Source organism: Pelobates fuscus, chromosome 5, assembly GCF_036172605.1.
Source record: "Pelobates fuscus isolate aPelFus1 chromosome 5, aPelFus1.pri, whole genome shotgun sequence".
NCBI classification, from domain to species: domain Eukaryota; kingdom Metazoa; phylum Chordata; class Amphibia; order Anura; family Pelobatidae; genus Pelobates; species Pelobates fuscus.
Genome location: NC_086321.1, coordinates 28,433,767 through 28,459,325, shown reverse-complemented (window position 1 = coordinate 28,459,325; position 25,559 = coordinate 28,433,767). Strand labels below are relative to the sequence as shown.

The 25,559-nt window shown below is 38.8% G+C and overlaps 2 protein-coding genes across 4 annotated transcripts in view; one reads left to right on the top strand and one right to left on the bottom strand.

Annotated features, from left to right (window-relative positions):
• The window catches only part of FAM81B (family with sequence similarity 81 member B), a 35,932-nt gene extending 32,561 nt beyond the window's left edge, over positions 1-3,371 (top strand). Inside the window, exons 8-9 of the mRNA XM_063456751.1 lie at positions 334-529; positions 2,914-3,371. Coding sequence (XP_063312821.1) covers positions 334-529; positions 2,914-3,047 — 330 coding nt within the window. The 3' untranslated portion in view covers positions 3,048-3,371. The remainder of the gene's footprint in view (positions 1-333; positions 530-2,913) is intronic.
• Positions 3,372-8,830: 5,459 nt separating this feature from the next.
• SKIC3 (SKI3 subunit of superkiller complex) overlaps positions 8,831-25,559 on the bottom strand; it is a 105,675-nt gene continuing 88,946 nt past the window's right edge. For all 3 annotated transcript variants that reach the window (XM_063453685.1, XM_063453686.1, XM_063453687.1), the window contains exons 38-41: positions 24,455-24,607; positions 24,099-24,226; positions 10,904-11,027; positions 8,831-10,527 (exon numbers count right to left, since the gene is read on the bottom strand). In XM_063453685.1, coding sequence (XP_063309755.1) covers positions 10,450-10,527; positions 10,904-11,027; positions 24,099-24,226; positions 24,455-24,607 — 483 coding nt within the window. In that variant the 3' untranslated portion in view covers positions 8,831-10,449. The remainder of the gene's footprint in view (positions 10,528-10,903; positions 11,028-24,098; positions 24,227-24,454; positions 24,608-25,559) is intronic.

The window sequence follows — 25,559 nt, the reverse complement described above, 5'->3', positions numbered from 1 at the left end:
AGAAAGATTGACAAAAAAAAACTGGTTTAACAAAATAAATAAATGCCAATAATAATAATAATAACACTGAATAAATGTATGGTGGCGAGGGACCCTAGATACTAAAACCACTTCATTGAGCTGAAGCTGTCACGGTGCCTAGATTATCCCTTTAAATACAAAATTCAATAAATCATGTTCTGTTTAGTTTCAGAGCTGATGTGAGATCAGCAGAAGATCTTTTCTCTCTGTCAATCGGATTGGCATTCTGACAGATCTCGGTACAATATGAATTCCTCAGAATGTGCTGTCACCTGTTTTAGCTTTCTAAATTTAAAACCATGTATTTTACAGGATGCAACAGATACCAAGTTTCAGGAGGCTTTACATCACATTACCATAAAAATAAACGATAAGGATGAGTTACAGAGACTGGAGTCCAAGCTCGGCCGCCAGAAACAGGCCAACAACAAAATGGCGGCAAGAATGATAAAATCCCAAGCAGACATCTGGGATGAGTTAGAGAATATGAAAAGTGAATACAGAGCAGGTGAGGAACATTGCTTTGTGTTGTGCCAGACAGGTTAAATATCGAATTATTCTGAGCAGTTCATAGACCAGGTTTTATTAGCTGGGGCCTGTTTTTAAATGTTCCATACGTCTATCTGTCCACACACTGTATTGGTTAAAAGTATTCGTGCCTTAAAATAAAATTAAAAAAAAAAAAAAAAAAAAAAAGCAGAACTTCGGAAACTCTCAAAACTGTCAGCAAGGTCAATGGTGCATTTATCGGTGAGAAATAGTTCTGATATTTTATACACCAAGAGCAGCGACGCATTTTGGGCGAAGCAATTGATCATAAGCTAATCATTCGTCATAGGCGCATTAAACTCGAGAGGATTGAGTGCACCTGCTGGAAAGTACACTAAACAGTAATAAATAAAACAAGACTTATAATTGACCTGTAAATCTTGGATTCCTGAGAATAGGCTCCTTTTGCCTTAACAAGCTGCACACCAAGTTAAAACATTCAGTTAAGGAACAAATCACTCAATGTGTATTTCTAACTCTTTCGCTGCCTGGAAATCGAGATGCATTTCATAGTATCTATATACAGCCATGGGGAAAAGAAAGTACAGCCTCTTTGGATTCTATGGCTTTACATATCAGGACACATTAACCCCTTAAGGACACATGACATGTGTGACATGTCATGATTGCCTTTTATTCCAGAAGTTTGGTCCTTAAGGGGTTAACAATAATCTGTTCCTTAGCAAGTCTTAAAATTAGATGCATACAATCTCCGATGAATAACAACATATGATATATTACACCGTGTCATGATTTCTTTAAAAGAACACTAAAGGGCCATGAACACAAATAAATATATATTCCTGATCCTGTAGTGTTAAAACAATTTTTTGATAGCTTGTCCTCCCTTAGCCCCCTTCAAAGGTAGTAAAACTCACCTTATTTTCAGCAACTTGACAGTCTGCCGATGCTGGCCCAGCCTCTGATCTACCTCTTTGCTGAAACAATCAGAATGTATTTTAGCCAATTCAATGCTTTCTAATATCAGTAAGTCATCCTGTCACACTCACACCACTCACCATGCAACACACTCTCACACTCACCACCCTCACCATGCGACACACCATGTCACACTCCCTCACCCTGTCACACTCCCCTCCCTGCCACACTCCGTCACACTCACCACCCATCACCCTACCACACAACCTGTTACACTCTCCACTCATCACCCTGCCACACACACTGTCACACTCACCATCCTTTATCCTGCCACACAAACTGTTACACTCACCACCCATAACCCTGTCACACAAACACCCCTCACCCTGTCTCACTCACCATCCTTCATTCTGACCCACAGCTTGTTACACTCACCACCCATCACATTGTCACACTCCCCTCCCTCACCTGCACACTCACACCCCGCCACACACCGTCACACTCACACGCCTCACCCTGCCACACTTATCGCCTCACTATGTTACACTCCCCCATTCTTACCTATAATACCTACTCCTCATACCCTGTCAAACTCACACCCCTTACCATGCAACACACCCTGTCACACTTATCGCCCTCACTATGTCACACTCACACCCCTCACCTTTTCAAAGTCACCTGCTGAAAATAGTCTTCATAATAAAGTCGCCTCCCACACAGCCTCACCATAAACACAACACACAAAGACCTCAAGCAGTCCCCCTTACACACAACACAATCATTTCAGAAGCCTTGGTGGCTGCTGGGAAGGCCGGGAGATGTCCCACCATGCACCGGCTGCCTGCACTTGATAGAATAAAGAAGGGGCGCCCAACTGAATTCTTTCCCCCGGGTGAAAGTGAATATGTAGCTTAGCCACTGGTGCGGTGACTCCACTTCCTTTTCCACTTTTAGAACAGAAACGATTTTATACACAACCCAATAGTTTATAAATAGTTTTACCCAAGAAAATGAATGACACATTTATCTGAAGGCAGATTTGGTAACGCTTACATGAGAGGGTATAAATTGCTCTAAACACAGCTAAATGCCTTTTTAGATGTGTTCTGTGCCTAAAGTGGTTCTTATCATTTGCTAATAATGTGGTCATAATCTTCTTTAGTTAGGGGAGTATTTTGGCAAAATATGACATTTTTAAAGTATATCCCACAGACTCCCTCCATTTTCAAAATCCGTAAATCTGGTTTATTCAAATCGCCTGTCTTCATTTAGATTAACGTGGGGGTGGAAGGGAAATAAAAGGGTGCTGGTATTTTTTAGTGTTATTAGAAGAATAGAACAAATTTTTATCTATTCCTGCTTTCAGCGCATGTACACAGCGAGTCGCGTATAATGTGTTGGAGGTTTTAAGTTACGGTGATTAATTAAAATATAAACCACATCATTTCTTTTATTCTTCAACAGGATTTCAAGCAATTCAGGAATCTCTCAATTCCCTCCAACTAATACAAGATTCAAAGGTGAAATTGGAAACTAAAAAAGTCCAAAAAGACATCAAGCAAATCCGGCGCAAGATGATTGAGCTGAAGGACATCTGAGAATTTCTGCCAATTTCCGTTAACGGTTTGCGGTGTGTTACTTTACACAATGGAGCCCCTGGAAATGAAATCAAGATTTTCTACATTCAAAGCAGCACAATTTTGTATTTGTGGATAGAGGCAGCGTTGTGGCATCATTTCTTGAAGACTCCCAAGATGCTGCAGGCCCACCGCCATACTTCATTTATTTGTGATTGCAGAAGAGGCCAAGAGGGGTGATAAATCTCTCTCCTTGCTCGTTATCGAGACAATCTGTGTTACTCTGAGACTCTGTGGGTCCAGATATTACTTTCTTGAGCCTGCTATTCTGCATGGTAGAGGCAATGTCAATTGTCGAGCTGGAGAGTTGGACTCCTCGATCCAGAAGATCAACTGCAGACGTTACTATTTGTTTTGGTCATTTTGTGCTGGGGCATAATACTTTAACAATTATTATTTTTTAAAATAAGTTTATTAAATTAATCTTGTGATCTTGCATTCGTAACTAAAGCAGTTTTAAATGCAAAATTCTGAAATAAATGAATGTCAAGTATTTAGAGAACCCTCTCTAAAATGTATGTAATTACGAGCAAATCACGGACATAACTCACAAAGTACATGTGCGACGGTCAGAATTTTTTGGTTTTACAGAGTATGAAATTAAGGAAACAATTATAATGTAAATAAATCAAGATGAAGATCTTTAGAACATGGTCGCTTTAATTTATATTTTACACAATCCTAAAAGTTTTCAGACATTGTGGTACATTCACTAAAAAGCAGATTATGGTAAATTGAGAATTGAAATTTTTTTAAATTTAGTTTAAAACTGCCAAGCGGTGATTATACCTGACGAGGAGAATTTTACCAAATCTGCTTCTGTTACCTATATTACGCAACAATGTGCTGTTTAGTGAAAAGGCCCCTTGGTTCCCCTGGAAGGATATATTGAGATTTCTCTAGTTTTAACGTATGCCCTGGGCCCACAGACACTGCAGTGTTACATGACTAGTTTGGAGTTTCAGAGATGCATCTATAACAAATTTGCCTCATAAAAGCTGGGACTGTTTGATCTTTTTAAGTGTTGATGTTTGACCCGCTCTAGAAGGTTATTGAATAACACTGAGTGCGATAGGAGCCGCTACCTTGTTACACGCACCTTCGGAACTACCAGTGTCAGTGTTACGATGTGTCGGTGTGATTGTGTGCATGTATTTTTGTGTCAGGGTGTTTGTATGCTTATGTGTGTCAGTGTGTATGTTTTAGTGTGTTTGTGTATCTGTAAACTTGTATGTGGAAGTGTATAATTTTTTTATCGTATGTATCGAGGCTGATGTCCCGGAGTAGTGGGATGTGATGTCCACCAAAAGTTTTCATCCCTATATTCACCTTACCTTTTGTGTCACTTTACCCCACTCCCTCTAGCATGTAAGCTCATTGAGCAGGGCCCTCAACCGCTCTCTTCCTGTGTGTCCAACTTGTCTGATTACAACTACGTGTCTGTTAGTCCACCCAATGTACAGCACTACGGAATTTTGCTGGCACTTTATAAATAATAAAATAATCATAATCCCCACATCTCTGCAAACATAAACATTGCATACAAGCACACATCTGTCTTAAAACACCAAAATTGTATACATACACCCCTCCATTCACATACCAACACTACACACAAAAGCACACCGGCATTTAAAACCAACACTACATACAAACACACCCCTGCATTCAAAGGCAAACACTATCCACAAACACACCACTGCCTTCCAATGGTAACAGTACAAACAAATGCACCCCTACATGCACACACAAACTCTATATAAAAACATGCTAACATTCAAATGCACAAACACTGCACGACAAATGGTACATCTTCAGCTGGCAAAGCATTGTTCGAGTTGCACGACAGATGGTGATCTAACTTTTGGCCCCCTTGCGCTAGAGGGGGACCCAAAATAATTTCTTGCACCAGGGTCCTCTTTACATTAGTTCCGCCATTGGTTACACAATACACTTTGTGCAAGATCCAAAAGCAGTATAGGGCAGCAATGGTTAACTTTAGCACCCCATACGATTTTTGAACTAAATTTCCCATTTCCCTCTCAAGGCTTTAAACATACAGGTATAGGTCCACGGAAAGTCCATAACTGGTGTAAGTACTAGAGGAAATGTGAATTGTTAGACTTTGCAGCATTTTTGGGGAACGTGCTTAGAACATTATACATGGCAAAATCTGAATACTTTTTTCCACTTAAAGTACCATAACCACTACAAAGCACAGTGGTGATTATGGTGCAAGGAGTAAGCATTATCCGTAAGTAATCCTTCCAGGGTACGTATTCAAAGTGCGAATGGCTTGACAATTTACCTGGGGTACGCCTGACTTCTGTGGAGCCAGTAGCTCCTACTAGCCCACAGAGCTGATTGGCTGAGAGATTAGTTCAGTGCTCTCAGCTAATAAGCTAAGACCTAAGCATGCTACAGTTATGGTGCTTCTTCTGTTCCTTTAAAATAAATGGCAAAAAAACTCAAACAAAACATCATTGTATAGAAAGAGTTCAGGGACGTCTTAAGTCTGGTTAAACAGCCTCATACCTCTGCAAAGATTGATAAACATCTAAAACTATTACCCTCATCAAGCCGTAGGGAGTTGCAGAGAAGTCTAAATGTTTGTTTGTACAACAAAAGACAAAGTATTGCATTATTAAACACAGTTACCTTTCTCCAGTCTTTGTTCAGTAATGAACGCTGTGACTTTGCATATTCAGACTCTCACTGGCTATTTGATGACTTTATTTATTGCAGATTACTCTGAGCTTTCAATCACTGAACTGAGGCGGCGTTAACATACATTAAGCTTAGAAAACCTCTTGCATTTCGACAACCTGATAATCAACGCGTGAAAATGTTTCCAAGCTATCACTTGTGACACGACCACATTATAGTGAAAATGGGAAAATGTTCTGGCCGTTGGAGATTCCCCAATCACTCTTTAAAAAATTTAAATTATTGGAAATCATTTTACTTCCTCATTATGGCCATTTCCTCCAGAATCTCAATCTGAAGAATTCAATTTATTTGATTTCCAGCATTTTACTGCATCATGTTGTTGCTGTTTGTTTTAACTATGTGTGATAGTGTGTTTTTTGGTATTTGTAAATTTTAAACAGGAGCTGCAGGTTTACACTTTATATATTAAACACCATAAAATGTCTCTTAGTAGTGACACTCACCTTTGCTCTCCCTGTCAATCACACACTTAACCCATCACTACTTATTAACAGTCTATTAGTGTCATCCTGACATTCCAACCCAGTCACTGCTTTTGTCACTGACATGCACTCTACACATCTTAAAGCAGAATATTCATTTTTGGCGTCTGCACACCTTCAAGCAGAATGTCTCATTTGGGGCCTTGTATGTTTGTGTTCAGGGATAGAGGCGTGTGGTATACCTATCTCCTTAGTGTCACCAACATGTTCTTGAGCCAGGTCCTCAGATGAAACAGCCAGGAGCTGCCTCACTATAGGCACATACTGTGCATCGTGTGTGCAATTCCGATAATAGCAAGATGAAGCAGTGGAATCTTCTCTCAGACACATGCTCTCGAAAATGGTCTTGGCCATATGACAAAGTAGTCTCTCTCTATCTATATATATTCTGCCACAATACAATGAACGGGTAAGTTCCGCTGTAGAATTTGTCCTTCTGTTGTGTCTTACTTTGAATTATTTTAAATTTGAAAGTTTGTATTATGTCCACGAACACTGGCCCCTCAATGAGGACAGCAATGTTGGTGCATACATGCATATTTATGAGAAAAAGACAATTTCACATGATTTGGGGAATAACATCATATGTTACGGTGGTACATAGACAATATTTTCATGATTTCATATGGTGGTCACTCTCAACGAACTGCAATCTCATACGCTTCATATTCAATAGCAGCTTCTCCCAAATTGAGTTCTTAGTCTATTTACAATGGTGACAGATTGGGTTACAGCAGATACACAATCCTACATGTTATGAGATTTCTCCCTAAGAGACTAATAATCTCCCTGAGCCTTTATTTCATATTAAACACATTTCAAGGAATTCATGTTTAAAATGGAACAATTAGGTAAAAATGCGATTCTTTGTTGAACTAATTTGCATATGCCCACCCAGAATCCTTTGCAGTAGTAACATCACTGCAAATTTGTGATTTCTGTGGGAAAAGCAAGTCTTATGGCTTGACTGGTGTGCAGATCTGTGTTTAAAATGTATTGACTTTCCCCTGACTTCAGGTGTAAGAGGTTTTCAATCACAATTTTCCCCACCATAACTTTCTTGGTTTATATTTATATTATATATATATATATATATATTACATTTTATATATACATGAAGTATTTCCTGTTAATTTTTTTTTTCAAACTCTTGATCTACAAATACTGAAATATTTTGTATGTACGATCTTTAGAATACATCTTTGTTTTCACTTGTTACTACTTTCAAAAATCAGAGTGCGGTATCAATTTTTATTTTATGCACATACACATCACTAGGTGTTGGGATTCCTGGTGTCTATTTGCAGATCTAAATACACACACTTTTTTCTATATTTATTTATTTATATCTATCGATCTATATATATATATATATATATATATATATATATATATATAATATTAAATGCTATATATACACTATAAGATATACAGTAGCAACATAATATTTACATATATATATATATATATATCTACCTCCATATTAGTTTTAGCCATCCATGTGTATTATCAATATTTTAATGTTTTTTATGTGTTAATATATATATATATATATATATAGAGAGAGAGAGAGAGAGAGAGAGAGAGAGAGAGAGAGAGAGAGAGAGAGAGAGTGTTGTGGATTAGTTTGACACTACTAGCACTTTAATGGATGTGAGCACTTGTCACTTTTATAACTATTTGTCACTTTAAATGTATCACTTTATGCATTTCATGCATTTAACTCTATTTATACATTTGGCACTTTATGCCACATATAGCAACTTAGTTTATTGATACACATGGCACTTTATGCCACATATATCTTGGTTAGCAACTTATTCAGTTGCCTTACACGTTTCACACACTGATGACTAGGTAGTAAATAGACAATATTAATACTTTTGCACTTTTGTACTTTATCTATCAAGTCCAATATATACTGATTTCGAGCAGTTAGTTCGACACTATAACCGGGTGAATCTTTAGCATAGTATTGCTATGGTGACGGTCTTTCATTGTCCCGCGTTTCTATAGCAACGGCGGCAATATGACGTGATGACGTCACGCAAAGGGGCGGGCACAATATTGCACATGCGCACTTTGTCGGCTGGGACGCCGGTATTCACACGATCAACACCTGGGGTGAGTTATACATGTTTATTTCAATAATTGCATTCCTATATATGTAACATGCTTTCTAATGTTTTTTTAATCCTGATGAAAGTCCACATGCTGGACTGAAACGTCGATTCTTTTATGGAACCACAATAAAAAGTTATATTTTAAAGAAATACCCGTGAGTGCAGCCATTCAACTTGTATCTATGGAAATTTGGCCCTGGTAATGCACCCGTTTTTTTGCAATTGATTGATAGCCTGTGTGCAAGGTACAGTATATATATTTATATATAGATATATATATATATATATATATATAGATATAGATATAGATATTTTACAAACAAAGGATATCTTAACTTAATGTTGCTCACGTATTGCAAATTAAATCTAAAGAGTGAAGCACAAATAAGAGGCTTGCAAGCTGAAAAAGTTTACATATTCCGACTGTAGTTTATTGGCAGAAGTGTTGTTCCATATAGCGGATATATTTGACTTTGTACCCATATGTAATAGGTTTCTTTACAAAAAAAGATTTGATGAGTTGTCTACAGCAGAATCCTTGCAATTAACAAATGTGAAATCAGTGCTAATTAATGTATTTTTCTTTTCATTTAAATTTATCACATTAACTTCCATGAAAGTTAACATCATACAAGGTGATGTATTCTCTCAGTTTGTTGACAAACAAGTTATAAATTGTCCAACAGTTTTAAGACTGAAGCCGATAACATTCGCATGTCAAAGCCGCAGGACAGTAACCCCTTCCAGACAATGGAAATCTAAAGACATGTTTGTGGCTATACTGACATATCAAGGGCACTGAAAGCTTAAAGGAACACTATAGCGTTGTTAATATAAACCTTTATTCCTAATACTGTATTGCTGGAGTCGCCGTTTAGGTACCCGGCTCCCTTCAGAGTGGAGTTAAAAGGTAGTTTTACTCACCTTTTCTCCATTGCCACACTGGTCTCACTAGGAAAGCATTGGGAGGCTATTGTGCATGCGTGGTAATATAATGCACTGCAACAATCAGCATCTCCTCCTAGGAATGTATTGAATCAATGCATCTCTACGGGGAGCGCTCAGTGCAGAATGTGGAGATGCTGAACATAGATTCTGCACATTGTGCAGCACTGAAATAGGAAGCATCTCTTGTTTCCTCCTGAGTGACTGCACCTAGAGGTGTTACTAGGCAGCAATGCAAGTAAAACTGCATGGGCATGAGGTCATGATCTATACACCAAAACGGATTATTTAAGCTAAAGTTGTTTTGGTGCCTAGAGTGTCCCTTTAAGTACCAAGTAAAGTTTCAACAATGTGACTTCACACAGTAAGTGACCTCAGTGCTGTAGACAGCTGCTCACCGTAACTAACCAGTGTGTTTCATGCTAGCATAGAGATGTTTGTGATGGCAACAGATAGGATTCAAATGTGTATAAACTATCCGTCAAGGCAACACACAGCAAGCCACCGCCCTGGGCACTCTGCTTTTGTGTTTGATCGAATATATTAGCTGAAAACAGTTTATTTATTTTACTAAATGCGCGTTAGAGGTTCTCATGCTTTTGTTAAAGCACAGTGATGTTCAGCAGAAGTGGGATAGAAGAGAACGTGAGAAGTCAGAATGACTGACTGCGGGAACATAACGGGGCTTGTTGAGCTGCTGAATTCTGCTTATCTTTCTGAATTGTATTTATAAAACCAATGTCCTTTAAACCTGTCCGCCTGACCCACCAATACGCCAGAACATCTCTGCTGTGTATGGACGGGATAATTAGCTGTCAATGGGGTCTGACACCAGGTTTGTAGACCGTCAGCAAAATAATTGGAAACAATGGAGATTTTATGTAGTAAAGAAGCAAGGGTTACTGTGCAGACGTATTTTGCTTCTTGCATAGATTCGCTGTATACAATTACACATATATCACCAGTTGTTGGCAACAGCATCACAAATTAATGGATGGAACACAAGTGGGGAAACTGCCTGGTACGGAGATAAAAAAAAAAAAAAGTTGTTTCATAGTTCCAGTTGATCAGTGGAACAATAAATTATGACACTTCCGACAGTTTCTTGTGCAGATCAAGGATTTTCTTGTCTCCATTCATCTCGGAATTATTTAAAAGCACCTGTAGCGACAAAAATAAACAAACAAACAAACAAAAAAAACATTTTATAGATGAGAATATTAGATACAAAGCATATTGTACTCCTGTGCAGTATACACCAAATCATACTCATACTCTAGTAGTATACTCGGTATTTAATACTCCTGTGTTGTATACCCTTAGTGTTAACACGATAATGTGCACTTGTTGTCATCCGGATGGCTAATCAAAACTTGACCATAAAGAACTACTTTTCTAAATGGTTGACATATGATGATAATAATAATATAACAGCACGGAGTAACTCCCTTAGCATGACACCGTATGACAGAGGAAAGTGATGTTTTTACCGAAATGATACGTCAGGAACAATTACTAAACAAAGAACACAACTTACATCAATTAACTCATCGTCATTTTTGGCGTGTAAATGCCTCAACAGGTACCAGCGGGCAACTGATATGACGGTCTCACTACCGCCGCCACGATAAACCACTTTTTCCAGAAGTTGGCGTGTTTTCCTGGGGAAAATACAAATATGGTAAATAAATACTTTAAATATCCTGACCTCACATTTCATTTCTAAAGGTTAATAAAGATTGTGTTTCTTGTCTGAACCATACAAAGTGTGTCTTCACAACTGTCCATTATCATCATCAATGATTGAAGTTTAACTAAAGGCTATTAGCCAGGCTTTACACGTTACTTGCCCATGCAAGTCTGGATGGTCTATGTCACACTCACCAAGGCTTCATTTTTACTAGCCAATGGCTACTGGAAATATTAAGCTCTATTTATGGCTCCTTTTTATCTGTTGGACTACGAATTGACAGACACCCATTTTGCACTGATTTCTCCAATGAGGTAGACATACATAGCAAGATCAGTTTTCTTGCTATGTTTAGCATGAAAGTTGCAAAAACACAACCAAAAACTAAAACTAAATCACGGTTTAGCGAACAGAATATGCAATTTAGTTAGATTTAAGAAACACTCGGTCACCATAATTATTATTATTATGTTATTATTTATAAAGTGCCAATAAATTCCGCAGCGCTTTACAGTGGGTGGACGAACAGACGTGTAGTTGTAACCAGACAAGTTGGACACACAGTAACAGAGGGGTTGAGAGTCCTACTCAATGAGCTTACATGCTAGAGGGAGTGGGGTATACAGGGAGTGCAGAATTATTAGGCAAATGAGTATTTTGACCACATCATCCTCTTTATGCATGTTGTCTTACTCCAAGCTGTATAGGCTCGAAAGCCTACTACCAATTAAGCATATTAGGTGATGTGCATCTCTGTAATGAGAAGGGGTGTGGTCTAATGACATCAACACCCTATATCAGGTGTGCATAATTATTAGGCAACTTCCTTTCCTTTGGCAAAATGGGTCAAAAGAAGGACTTGACAGGCTCAGAAAAGTCAAAAATAGTGAGATATCTTGCAGAGGGATGCAGCACTCTTAAAATTGCAAAGCTTCTGAAGCGTGATCATCGAACAATCAAGCGTTTCATTCAAAATAGTCAACAGGGTCGCAAGAAGCGTGTGGAGAAACCAAGGCGCAAAATAACTGCCCATGAACTGAGAAAAGTCAAGCGTGCAGCTGCCAAGATGCCACTTGCCACCAGTTTGGCCATATTTCAGAGCTGCAACATCACTGGAGTGCCCAAAAGCACAAGGTATGCAATACTCAGAGACATGGCCAAGGTAGAAAGGCTGAAAGACGACCACCACTGAACAAGACACACAAGCTGAAACGTCAAGACTGGGCCAAGAAATATCTCAAGACTGATTTTTCTAAGGTTTTATGGACTGATGAAATGAGAGTGAGTCTTGATGGGCCAGATGGATGGGCCCGTGGCTGGATTGGTAAAGGGCAGAGAGCTCCAGTCCGACTCAGACGCCAGCAAGGTGGAGGTGGAGTACTGGTTTGGGCTGGTATCATCAAAGATGAGCTTGTGGGGCCTTTTTGGGTTGAGGATGGAGTCAAGCTCAACTCCCAGTCCTACTGCCAGTTTCTGGAAGACACCTTCTTCAAGCAGTGGTACAGGAAGAAGTCTGCATCCTTCAAGAAAAACATGATTTTCATGCAGGACAATGCTCCATCACACGCGTCCAAGTACTCCACAGCGTGGCTGGCAAGAAAGGGTATAAAAGAAGAAAATCTAATGACATGGCCTCCTTGTTCACCTGATCTGAACCCCATTGAGAACCTGTGGTCCATCATCAAATGTGAGATTTACAAGGAGGGAAAACAGTACACCTCTCTGAACAGTGTCTGGGAGGCTGTGGTTGCTGCTGCACGCAATGTTGATGGTGAACAGATCAAAACACTGACAGAATCCATGGATGGCAGGCTTTTGAGTGTCCTTGCAAAGAAAGGTGGCTATATTGGTCACTGATTTGTTTTTGTTTTGTTTTTGAATGTCAGAAATGTATATTTGTGAATGTTGAGATGTTATATTGGTTTCACTGGTAAAAATAAATAATTAAAATGGGTATATATTTGTGTTTTGTTAAGTTGCCTAATAATTATGCACAGTAATAGTCACCTGCACACACAGATATCCCCCTAAAATAGCTATAGCTAAAAACAAACTAAAAACTACTTCCAAAAATATTCAGCTTTGATATTAATGAGTTTTTTGGGTTCATTGAGAACATGGTTGTTGTTCAATAATAAAATTAATCCTCAAAAATACAACTTGCCTAATAATTCTGCACTCCCTGTAGTGACACAAAAGGTAAGGATAGTATTAGACTAATGACAGTTGCAAGAGAGGAATCAGTCGGGAGCTATTAACAGTTTAATTGATAGGCTTTTATGAAGAAGTAGGTTTTTAATGATTTTTTTGAAGGACATAACAACTGCTGATTGACTAGAGAGGTCACCTGACACTCTAAGCCAAACAGTAGTTCTCCATTAAAAAACAAAAAAAAAAAACTTTTTTATAATTGGGGAGCTACTGATTAGCATAGGGCATCAGCTGACCTCTCTAGTCAATTAGCAAGGCAGCTCCACTCAACCTGTAACTCAGATTCAGATACCTGAGATCAGTGCTACAGGCAACTGTTGGGGTTAAGCTGTTCAAGAACTGGACTCCAAGCACCATAACAACTTTATTTAGACTAAGTCAATACGGTGCCTAAACTGGTCCTTTAACTAAGACGTATTCCTTTCTGGGAATTCACTGGAGAATTTCGCATTTTAGGGCAATATAGTAAACTGGAAAAATGTTCAATTCCTTCAGCAAAGTGATTTTGGTCTTCATTTCACAGTTGCGTGAACATTTTTTAATAAATAAATACAATTAATAAATCAATCACACAAGTACAAAAGTTATTTATCTGGTTTATTCTTTCTTTTTTTAACCTAACAATGTAGGTCAAATCACTCCTTTAAATATCCCTCTGTTTTTATAAGAACTAACAATGCTTCAGATTACGTTAAGTCAGCTGTGTTCAATTGAACACTTATTAGTGGATTTTCTTATCACTAACCAAGATTTGAATTTCAGTTGTATTGTGATTGGTTTAAAAAAAAATCTAGAAGCCAATCGCATTACGGCTATGGTTTTTAAAGGGGTCTCTCTCTCTGTGGACCTTCAGATATAAGCAGAACTTATATAAAAAAAAAGGCCTGTGATACTAAATTCACACGGATTGCACAGAGAAACAACATTTGACATTTATACTAAGCAACTATTGAGTCATACGAGTCATTTTATCTCCACTATTTACCGGTATTTTAAAACCCACGCGCCGATCTATTTAAAGCTTTGACCCTTGCTAAGCTCTTTTAATGGTGCACACTCAGAAATTCTAATGTTTGACATAAAATGTTATCCATTCTCATTACCCAATTCCCTATAGTCTATTGCTAAGCTAAATCCCCAACCAACTGGCATACTTATGTTAATACGGTTAGACTGAATCAGTTTTATTCTTTTTGAGTTCTACTCATTTCATTGTTCGTGCATAGTCTTCTTGGATGCCTGTAGATCGTTTCTACTTTCTTGTACTATTCTGCAAATCTTGAATAAAATTCAAATTACGGTAAATAGAAAACATGAAACCCCAACATAGAAACGTTTAATTAAATGGCAAATAAGCAGCTTGCTCATCAAGTTAATATTGAAGGCTTAGCATATTATAAATTGCTCTAAGCAGCATAATCTTTCCTGGAGACACGGAGCAGTAACATACTACTAAACATGACGCAGAATCCCAAAACGGACGGAGTATATATAGATCAGAAATGAATTGTCTTTCTAGAAAAGCCTGCAGTGAGAGAAATACTCCGTGGATTATGAACTGGGGAAATGTCACTACCTTTCCAGGCTTTATTTAGATATTTTCTCTGGATTTCAAAAGACGTGTTGACGACAGTGTGAATCATATTTTACATTTGGAAAGGATGGAAATGGGGGGAAAAAAATGAAACTTTGTGTCTGACAGAAAGAGGGGGCGTACAGATTGGATACACTCAGCACGGAGGACTGACACAAATAGGAAACGGCAGAATTTTAGCAATAAATACAGCAATGAATGGCTGGTGTCCATTGACTCAGAGAGGCACACACGGGGGTATCTCTAAACACCAAATTCTAGTGCATTGAAAAACAAATTCAGCATTTATGCCGGGGCAGTTGATTTGGAAAAATACTCCAACACGCTAATAGGCAAAGTACTAGTGGTCATGGAGGTAGCTGTATGTATGTGCAGAGTTTCTGCTTGACACACAGCACATACTAAGATATCTGCAAGTGTTGCAACCCCAGCACACGTGGCTTAAGCAGCCTGGAACTCTGCAAAAATGATATGGCCTCAGCGCACAACGTGCCGGCAACAAACATAACGAGCTGTGATCTTCAGGCCCCCCATGTGCTTCCTCCCTGGTTCTGTGCATTGATATTAATTGAATTTTTTTTTATTTCCTCCCCTACCATGCACGCTGAGCCGGTAGAATGGTCCAATCAAACGCTTCTCTGTCTGATTGGAGCATTTGTCTGGAACACAAGCGGGCAGCGGTGACGTTGACGGAGATATGCAAACCAGAGCTGGAAACTACATTCAGTGCTGTATTTATACTTTCATTACAGGATTAAGGGGGGGGGGGGGGGAGCTAGTTAATAATACCCTGTAAGGCATTGTAAATGTCAAAATTCTATTTTATACAAATGGTAAGGTAACCCTTTAATAAACCCTGGAAGCTCAAGGTTTCCATGTCTATTTTACGGCAATGCTGTTCCATACTCTGGTAAATTTGTTGGCATTGATACTTGGCTTTGTCTGACTGGTACCCATGCTCATTAAGAGCTTTCTAGGCTGGTGCCAAGGATTATATTTTAAAGTGTGGAATATATTTATTTTATTCATTATAAATCTCCATTTAAGGCAATCAATGAGTTCCATTCCACTAATCACAATAAGCAAAAACATTCCACATCGGGAATGTGCCAAGCTCACACAAAAAGCATTGAGACACAGGAAAACAAATACAGTTGAGAGGTAAATATAACTTAATCTAAAACATGTTGCTCTCTTCATGCGTATGACGAGGCATAAAGCGACAATTCTTATGAATGTGGAAATCCTATTAAGTTTAGACAGGGAAAGTAGGAAGTCGCTTGTCAGACAGACGGAGAAGGGTCATTGGAGCAATGTATCGTGGCCATCCTGCATTGATTCAGTATCTGTTTGAGTCATGGGATAGAAGCCTATGGTTTGGGTGGGAGTTAGGTGCATTAACATTAAGCGAGGTAAATTTGCCGTTACTAACAGGATCAATGCATAGAAGGACGATATCATGTCTTCTCCAGTGTATTTCACCTCAGGAGAGGTGTCCTTCAACTTCTCATCCTCAGCTAGGACTTTGTGAAAGAAGTCCATTATCTAAAAGCAGAAGACTTGGTGTGGGCTAGACCTATTTCTCAACCCCCATGCAGAATGCTTGTCCTCACTGGGATTACTGGAATAGATCCTATTGACTGCCTTCAATACAGATTTATAATGACAATATATGTACAATAAAAATAAAATATATATATATATATATATATATAAATAATATATTCCTTCGCATATGTCAAGAAAAGCTCTTAGTAATAATAATAAATAATAATATATTCCTTAGCATATGTCAAGAAAGCTCTTAGTGAGCATGGGTACCTGTTAGAGCCAATTAGTAATGCCAAAAAGATTAAAAGGGTATGGACCAGCATTGCAATAAAATAGATTTGAAAACCATGATTTACCGAGCTAGAGACAGCTGGAAGACTGTGTCGGGCAGCTGCAGCTTTAGTCGAGACTGGGGATTTGAGGCCCTTCCAGGCACAGCACAATGTCTGCTCCACTTCATCTCTGATTTGGAAAAGGGATGTATGAGCTGGTAGCTGGATTTTCCCACATTTAAAGGGATAGTCCACTGCCCAAGGAGTCATGGCTGCTGGATTGACAGTCAACTATATGGGTCAGTTAGCAGGGCTGCCCATATTTAGGACACTGGCTGTGAATGGAATGAATAAAAGTCCTGCATTGGCTTTACAGAGTATGTTTAATGATGTGACGCACTATTCTTTTTCAACACTTTTTTTCTGATGAATGCAGAAATAGACAACCGTAAAACATACAAACAAACAAACAAACAAAAGTAAAAAAACAAAGGGACTCGTCCAAGAGGTGTAGCGTAGGACTCACCTAACTTTATTGCCTTCGCAGGGCAGGTGAGCTTGTGCTTTAGTGGCCAATGGAGTGGTTCTATGTATTTGGGCTGATGAATACTGTAACCATTGCTGCCTCTCTGGAATAGTGGGATTTGGAACTCAGGGCTCAACAATGGTTCCGGATCCGGACTACCTCAACAGATCAAGGGCATTCGGGAGGATAACCAGAAGTAAACTAATACAGTTCGGTTTTTAGAACCCTGTGCAAACCCAGGGTAGCTCTCACCCTCCCATGTATAAGCATTCGGAATAAGCAATAGTTTAGCTCCCTTAACATTGCATGCAACTTATAGCAGATACTACAATAGGTGACAGCTTGATTAATTATATGTTGTCTTTGTAATAACTGTCACCGTTATCCTTGCTGCATAGAAAAAGTAGCCTATTCAGCATTGTTCACTGTGCTATTTTGCTGTATTACAGTAAAAATTATAAAGTAAAAAAAATAAATCCAAACAGTAAAACAGTAAAGAGGCCAGTAGTTGATCAATGATTGTTCTAGGCACTTATGGAGTTAAGGTGTAGACATCCTGCTTTAGATTGCTCTTCCTCACTTTATAAATCTCACCACTTTGCTGAAAGTCACCTTAACTAAATAAGCCTGAGAACACGGCTCCAAATGGAAATGAAGAACAGCAGGAGCCCTTCCTAGCCATGTGTAACTTGTCCAAAATCCCACACCCGCCAGCTTAGTGTCTGCTTTATACCGCACATTGAAACAAGGAGAGAGAATAGGAACCAATAAAAGACAAAACAAAAATGACTTTCCTGCTAAATAATCTCTCCAATAAAACGCTCTTTACTTTACCATCTAGTGATTCTGGACACCATTAATGGTGGATAGAAACAGAATACATTAAAGTGTCACGGTCACTTTACACAATTCACGTAAATGGAAGTTAGCCATGGTTTGGGTGTTTTCCACAAAAAAAAAAAAAAAAAATTAAAATTAAAAAATAAATGAATACATTTTTTTTTTTTTTTTTTTTTTAATTGCTCCATACGGCAGGCAGTCCAGGCCATGCCAGAGACTAAAATGTAAATAAACTTTACCTCATGAGTTCCATGCACATGTAACACGCAACAAAAGGAATGGCAAGAAATCTTTTTAGTTTTTTTTTACAAAGCGGTCTCCATTTACATGGCATAAAGAGCCGGTTGGCACGGCAGGGTCAATGTTCACATTTACATCCAAATGACCTTAAGCACTTCCTGAGTTGAATATAAATGTAGAGCTCCCAGTTTGCAGGGTCTGACAGAACAGCTCTCGGAGGGGATGAAATTAGGATGCGAGGTGGTGAACTGATTATGTCCATGGCTGTAATGGTACAAATGTACACCAGACAGTCCTACAAGACAGACAGCCAGAGCTGCCCGTGTGCAAATAAAACCTTCCTATAATGATCTGTTCTTAAAGGGACACTATAGTCACCTGAACAACTACAGCTTAATGTATTTGTTCAGGTGAGATCTATAGCTCCCTGCAGGCAATCTAATGTAAACACTGTATTTTCAGAGAAAATACAGTGTTTACATTGATTGATAGCAATACCTCCAGTGGCTGTCACTCAGACGGCCACCAGAGGGACTTCCTATCATGCAGGGCCCTAAAAAGGCCCTGTACACGTCAGACGTTTAAAATACGTCTGACGTGTGCAGGAGAGAGAAGGCACTCTGTGCGCGCCTTCTCTCTCCAGCCTGTCAAGAGAGGAGAGGAGGCGGGCAAAGAGCGCGAGCTGAGCTGACTGACATGCGCGGTAGTGCGCTCAGGACTTCAGGGGACGGCATGAATGCCGCCCTATGTGTGGCGAAGCCGCGCATGCGCACAAGGGAGCAATGACGCTTCCAAATGGAAGCGTCTGATTGCTCCCTGCTCGTGCCCGCCTATTTCGTCATTTTGACGAAATAGGGGGCGCGGCTTCACGAGGCTCTCGGCGCTGGAACCAGGTGAGTAAAACTGCTTGGCTGGAGAGTCACTTTATCGGAACTGTACCAAATCAGGATTGTCTCTCTGGATCCAAAACAACTGGGCGGTATGTGATAAAAATATTGAAGTCTTCTGCAACAACAGCAGCACACAATATGCACACACCATAAAATAAACAACACGCACAGAAGGGACACGAGGTGGGAGGAGGTAAGATGGGTGGAGGGATATAGAGATGAGGATGGCAGGGAGATGGTTCACGAAAAAGATAGAGAGGGGTGGAATGGATGGAAGGGAGATATGAATAGGGGTAAAATGGGTTGAGGCCATAGGTGGATGGTGGGATGGAAGGAAAGGAAATAGTGAAGGGTGAAGTGGTGGAAGGGTCAATGGGATGTGATGTCGGTGGATATGACATCAGAAAGTCAAAAAAGTGAAAACAATGGAAACACTTTTTTTACATGGGTGTATCTAACATGTGTATTTAAAAATAAATACAAAAAAATTATATTCTTTAATTTTGTTGTGCGTAAGATTACATACAGGCTCGCAACGTCACAACAGCAGAAGCAAGCAATTTAGTAATCTTTGTCAAGGCAGAGAAAAAGCAGGCTAGACATGAATGTGTTAACTGTATTAACGTAACCAGGCTAGATATGTATGAGTAAAGGCAGAGTATAATATTCATACTAGCTCTACATGCGTAGACAGAATTTATATATCTTTGCATTAGTGAGTAAAAAGAATTAAGGTTAAAAGGTTTAACCCCTTAAGGACACATGACATGTGTGACATGTCATAATTCCCTTTTATTCCAGAAGTTTGGTCCTTAAGGGGTTAAAAACTTAGGTGCTCCAATCACAAATGCGAGTCACTTATTCATATACAATTAAATGGTACAATATTACAACAAATGTGGATGGTGAGAGCACTCAATACAACTTTACCCTTTAAGCACATGTAAAAAAACACCACTCTTGTAAATCTGAAAGCAAGAATAGAAAATATATAGGGTAATAACGTAGCAGCTAAATACATTTTTTTAACTGCAAATGGTTAAACTCACATGGTCATGAGCCACTTATGCAAGCCCAAAAACTCTCTCTATAGGTTTGGCACTAGAAGAAGGCTTGGAGTCGAAACGCGTCTGCTGACTACTGATATTACAAGCACTTTATTATTATTATTTTTTACTATCTGGGTTATTGAACACATGGTGAGTGATACCTATAGAGAGAGTTGTTCACTCCCACATTATATATGTTAGTACCCAAGTTGTATTGTATATATTTTTTATTTGTATAAGTAGTATGCTTGTTTTAATACAATAAAGTTTTTTTTTTTACTGAAGATCCATCATCATCGTCATTCCATACATTGGGAATATGAAGAACTTCCTAGCCATTTGTGGCACCCTTGAGCCACTAATATAGAGCCTGGGACAGCTCTGAGCAATGTGAGTGAGAGTCCAACTTTATTCCTCACTTTTAAAAGTCATTTTACGGTTCACAATATGTTTTGCTGTTTTTATTGTATTTCAGGTTACCTGTGATAACCTGTGTCTATCAGCTTAGAAGACAAATGTTTGTATAATTCGTTTATATTGCATCTATATCTCCACTTATCGTGTCACAGGTTATTCTTTCCTGGCTAGTACACACATGACTTTTTTGGTTCACATTTTTTCAGTGTTGGGGAATCACTGGTTTTATACTAGTTCTGACACATCACTAATTTTGAAGCGCCCGACACACTGAATTGCGTTGTTCATAAACAGAAACAAAGTGATTTAACTCCTAAATGACAGTGAATTGAGCAGTGAAACCTAAGAGGCATGATCTATACACTAAAACTGCTTCATTAAGCTAAAGTTGTTGAGGTGACTATTGTTTCTTTATGCTTTTACAATCAGGCTTGTGTGGGAGCTCGTGCAGAACACGTCTCTCCACCATGATGGTCATGCCTCGCCCCCCCTACTTGTGTATTTTGTGTATTTTAAGGCATTTAATAGAAGGGATGTTGGTGTGCGTGGTTAGTGTACACGCAGGGATGTATGTGTGTGCACATCGTATGCAAGCAATTGTTAACTTGAGTAGAAAATGTGTCAGAGCTGTAACAAGGCACCGTGATAAAGCGGGTACACGTTACACTAAAGAGTAATTACATGTGCCCCCAGTAAGACTTTTATTATTGTTTACAAAAACATGTTAAAGTTGTTATGCCACGATTCCCTCTATTTCTGAGGCCCTGAGAGACTGTACAAATTATACCCATTAACACTCGAGAGCTCTGACACAGCCAGGATAAGAGGCTCAGTATATCTCTTATTTCTCTCTAAAAAAAAATGGAAAAGAATGGATACACATTTTAAATTTATTTTTTCCACAGGTGTGTGCAAGCTTCAGAAACAAATAAAGCCAGACAGGAAGTAAATGTAAATCCCAATGCGGCTATGGAAAAAGGACCAATAGCCAAACAATGGCCATGGCCCTATTACGATGCCTTTTTGGTAATTTAATAATAAGCCTGATGGGTAGGCAATGATTAAAATATTTCATAATTTACCAATTTCCTCTCAGGGCTCAAACTGTCATGCCTTTCATTACTAGCCAATCCTAAATGTTACTTGCCACTGCAAGCCACCTCCTGCAACGTAAATTGCAAGTGGGAATGGACGGAGCAACAGCCTAGTTGCCCTGACCCGAGTGACTTAAGCTGGATCCAGGCTGATCACACAGCAGCAAAAACTAAGGAAGTCAAAAATCTAAATGGAAAATTAGCATTTCAGTTGGATAGCACAATAAATATATAAAATCATTTTCCCCTAAATAAATACAGGGTTAATAACCAATTTGAGGGTTTAGAACTAAAGCAGAGAGAATGGTTAATACCAAGTCTACCATACAGAGAAGACTTCACAAGAGCAAATACAGAGGGTTCACCACAAGGTGCAAACCATTCATAAACCTCAAGAAGAGAAAGGACAGATTAGACTTTGCCAAAAAAAAATCTAAAAAAGTCAGCTCAATTCTGGAACAGCTTTCTTTGGACAGATAAAACCATCTGTTAAACACGGTGGAGGTAGTGTGAAGGCATGGGCTTCCAATGGCACTGGGTCACTAGTGTTTATTGATGATGTGACAGAAGACAGAAGCAACCGGATGAATTCTGAAGTGTATAGGGATATATTGTCTCCTCAGATTCAGCCAACTTCAGCAAAGTTGACTGGATGTCGCTTCACTTTAAAGGTGGACAATGACCGAGAGTATTCCAAATTTACATTTTATTTATTGTTGTTTTGTCCTATTACATTTAAGCCCCTGAAATTAGAGCACGGTGTATGAAAATTGTTGCAATTTCTAAATGTTTCATACAATATTTTTGCTCAACCCCTTGAATTAAAACTGAAAGTATGCACTCCCATTGCATCTCGGTTGTTTCATTTCAAGTCCATTGTGGTGGCGTACAGAGCCGAATTTATGCAAACTGTGTCAGTGTCCAAATATTTCCAGATCTAACTGTAGATCCTTACCATGAAAGATGCAGAGCAGATTTTTTATTTTTTGCAATCTACAATCACCAAATTAAACATTATTTACAGGCATTTTTTTTTTTTATAATTGTACATCTATGTACTTAGTAGCAATGTGATTAGCACCTGATTTGATTAGCATTTGTTAACAAGAAAGTATATGTGTAGCCAGTGCCCTCTAGTGTTCATTTAGGTTTCTGACTGCAGAGCACAAGCTCTATTGTAGACACTGTGGTTTGAAGAATTGGGGAAGAGATGTAACCGCCTATTGATGGCTTCACTCACTCACTCTCAAAAAGATTAAAGAACAAATATGATAAGCCGACTTTGAAACTGTAATTATATTTAACAAGTCAATATTTTCAATCAAGGTGTACAAACAGAACAATGCTTGGTTATTGTATGTGTTAGCAGCACAGACCACATAACTTATCTCCAGGAATTTGATTTATTGCTACATTATAAACAAATAAAAAAAAAACATTAAAGGAAACAGCTCAGATTTTTTCTATTACTTGTTCGATTTCACGAAACAGACTTCACCTTTTACAAACACAATCAATATCACAGGACCTGGCATATTACCTTCCTGCCCTTCATTGATAATATACAATAACTGTAATTAAAAAAATTGCTTAAAGATTTTGGGAATTCCTCACCCTCCAGCTTCTTAACCCTCCCTATGCGAAACGCGTAGCCCTTACTGAGTAACCCCATTCTAGTATATCTGGTCAGCAAAGTGTTTGTGGTTCTGCTGTGATCGGCTGGAAACTTTCAGATAAATGTATTTTTGCTACAGAATTATATATATAAAAAAGTGTCAATTGGCAAAGATTAGTTAAAAATGCAGTCAGAATTTACTAACTGAAAATGTAAAAAAAAAAAAAAAAAACTCCTGCAGGTAATTTATTGCAGCTAAACTTTTACATGTGTGGAATGTGCATTACTTGCGAATACATTACGGCTGTAGTCTCATTAAATTTACCTGCAATACCTGCACCATAATTTCTATTTCGGAACACACTTTCAAATTAAGAGTGGTGGAAAAAGAGAAGTGAAGCGAAATAGCGTACATTTAAAAATGATTGTTATGGCTATAAAGAACCAACTGACAAAACAGAGAGCAAAGCAAAGCAATTACATAAAACAAACTAAAATAATAAAAATGTTTGCAACATTTTGATAAATCTCCTCCGATGCAATGTGTTCCCTGGCTGTGCCTGGACTTAACTGAACTATGTTATAACTTGATAAATATTTAATATAGATTTAGAATTAACGAATGCAGCATCACATGCAAAAAGGTCAACACAAGTTATCGTTTTTTATCTCAACATTTCATTCAAAGGTGCAATTGTATAAAAAAGTGATATTGTGATAGGACAAACTATAGTGCTACTCACCGTGATCCCTTTGTGCTGAACTGCATTATTCCTTGGAGTAAAATAGCGAGAGGGCATGAGGTCATTTTTAGAACTTCACTTGTAGCCTCCTGAAGAAGGGCTGGCCAGTGACTATCGGGAGACTTTGCCTGGACAGTAAAGTGGAAAACTAAATATTCACAGTGTATAGGCTAATTATTTTAAATTTGTTTTTATATGCAGGACTGTAACAAATATATCAAAAATTATTTTATATATTCTTTATAATAATATTATTTATAATAAAGACATGTTTTCTTCCTAACTCTGCAGCATTCTGCGTACAGCAGCAGATTAGAAGAATTATTAGTGCCCATTGGTCCATTTAAGTGACTTACCATGCAAGCTCTGAGTGCAAGAAGGGCTAAGCGCAGGAGACTGGACAGCTTCCCGTTCCAGCTGCCTTGTTGCGATGCCAGCTGTAAACTCTTCCGGTAGCACATCTCTGCATCAGTCATCATTCCCTGGGACTGGTAAACCTCGGCCAGCCACTGCAATTACAGGAATATACTGTGTTACTTCCATCTGTATCACTGTGTGAACACTAAAGCAGATTCACACATCGCCAACGGCGTTATTCGCAAGGAATTGTGGAGAACCGATCAGGGAATTAAAATATTTGGGGTAAAATAACTTAGCTGGAATTGGGTTGTTTTTATTTTTATTCTTTATTTTTCTGTGCATGATGAGTTACAGGCATATGTCAAGTGCCACAGCAGCACGCATAGATTAAACGCCGGTATTGACAATGTGGTGCTCAGAAACTGCACTTTTTTGAAAATACGTTGAAACAACAACGTTGTTTCATAACCAGTTTTGGCTGGTAATGAAAATGAAACACGTTAAGCTGCTGTTAATAAAACAATGTTGAAGTAGCAAGCACATTTTTGATTCAAGCTATGTTCACATGTAGTATTTATAATGTGCACTAAAAAGAAAACCACAGGCGTGTTATAGTTGCTTATAGTATCCTGCATGAGTTAACATGTAGTAGAGCAAGGGATAGTAGGCATAACATGAATGTAAGTACTACTGGAGCTGGTCACATATATAGCTTTAGGCACCCAACACAGCGACAGAGCTTGCTAAGCATAGATGTAATTGGGGAGAAACTGTAAGCACAATAGTCCCACATGAGTCTCTCACCCCCCACTGACCTCCCGCCTGTTAATTTGGCGAAGTCCAGCATGCACCAAGTCCTCATTCTCTTGCTAGGATTTAATGACCCAGCGCTGGGGCTGCATAAGCCAGACTGGGGAGCACTCACATGCCCTCTTGGTTAGGTATTCAGCAGGCTGGGTAGCGAAGTTGATTCCATCGGGCTTGTTATGGCGACAGTCTTGGCTTTCAAGCATTAGTGCCCTCTCATCAGGCCCCACCGTCCGCAAAGTGCTGGATGGGCTCCATAGGCGTAGGTCTGCTCCGCGTCAGGCATCTCCATTA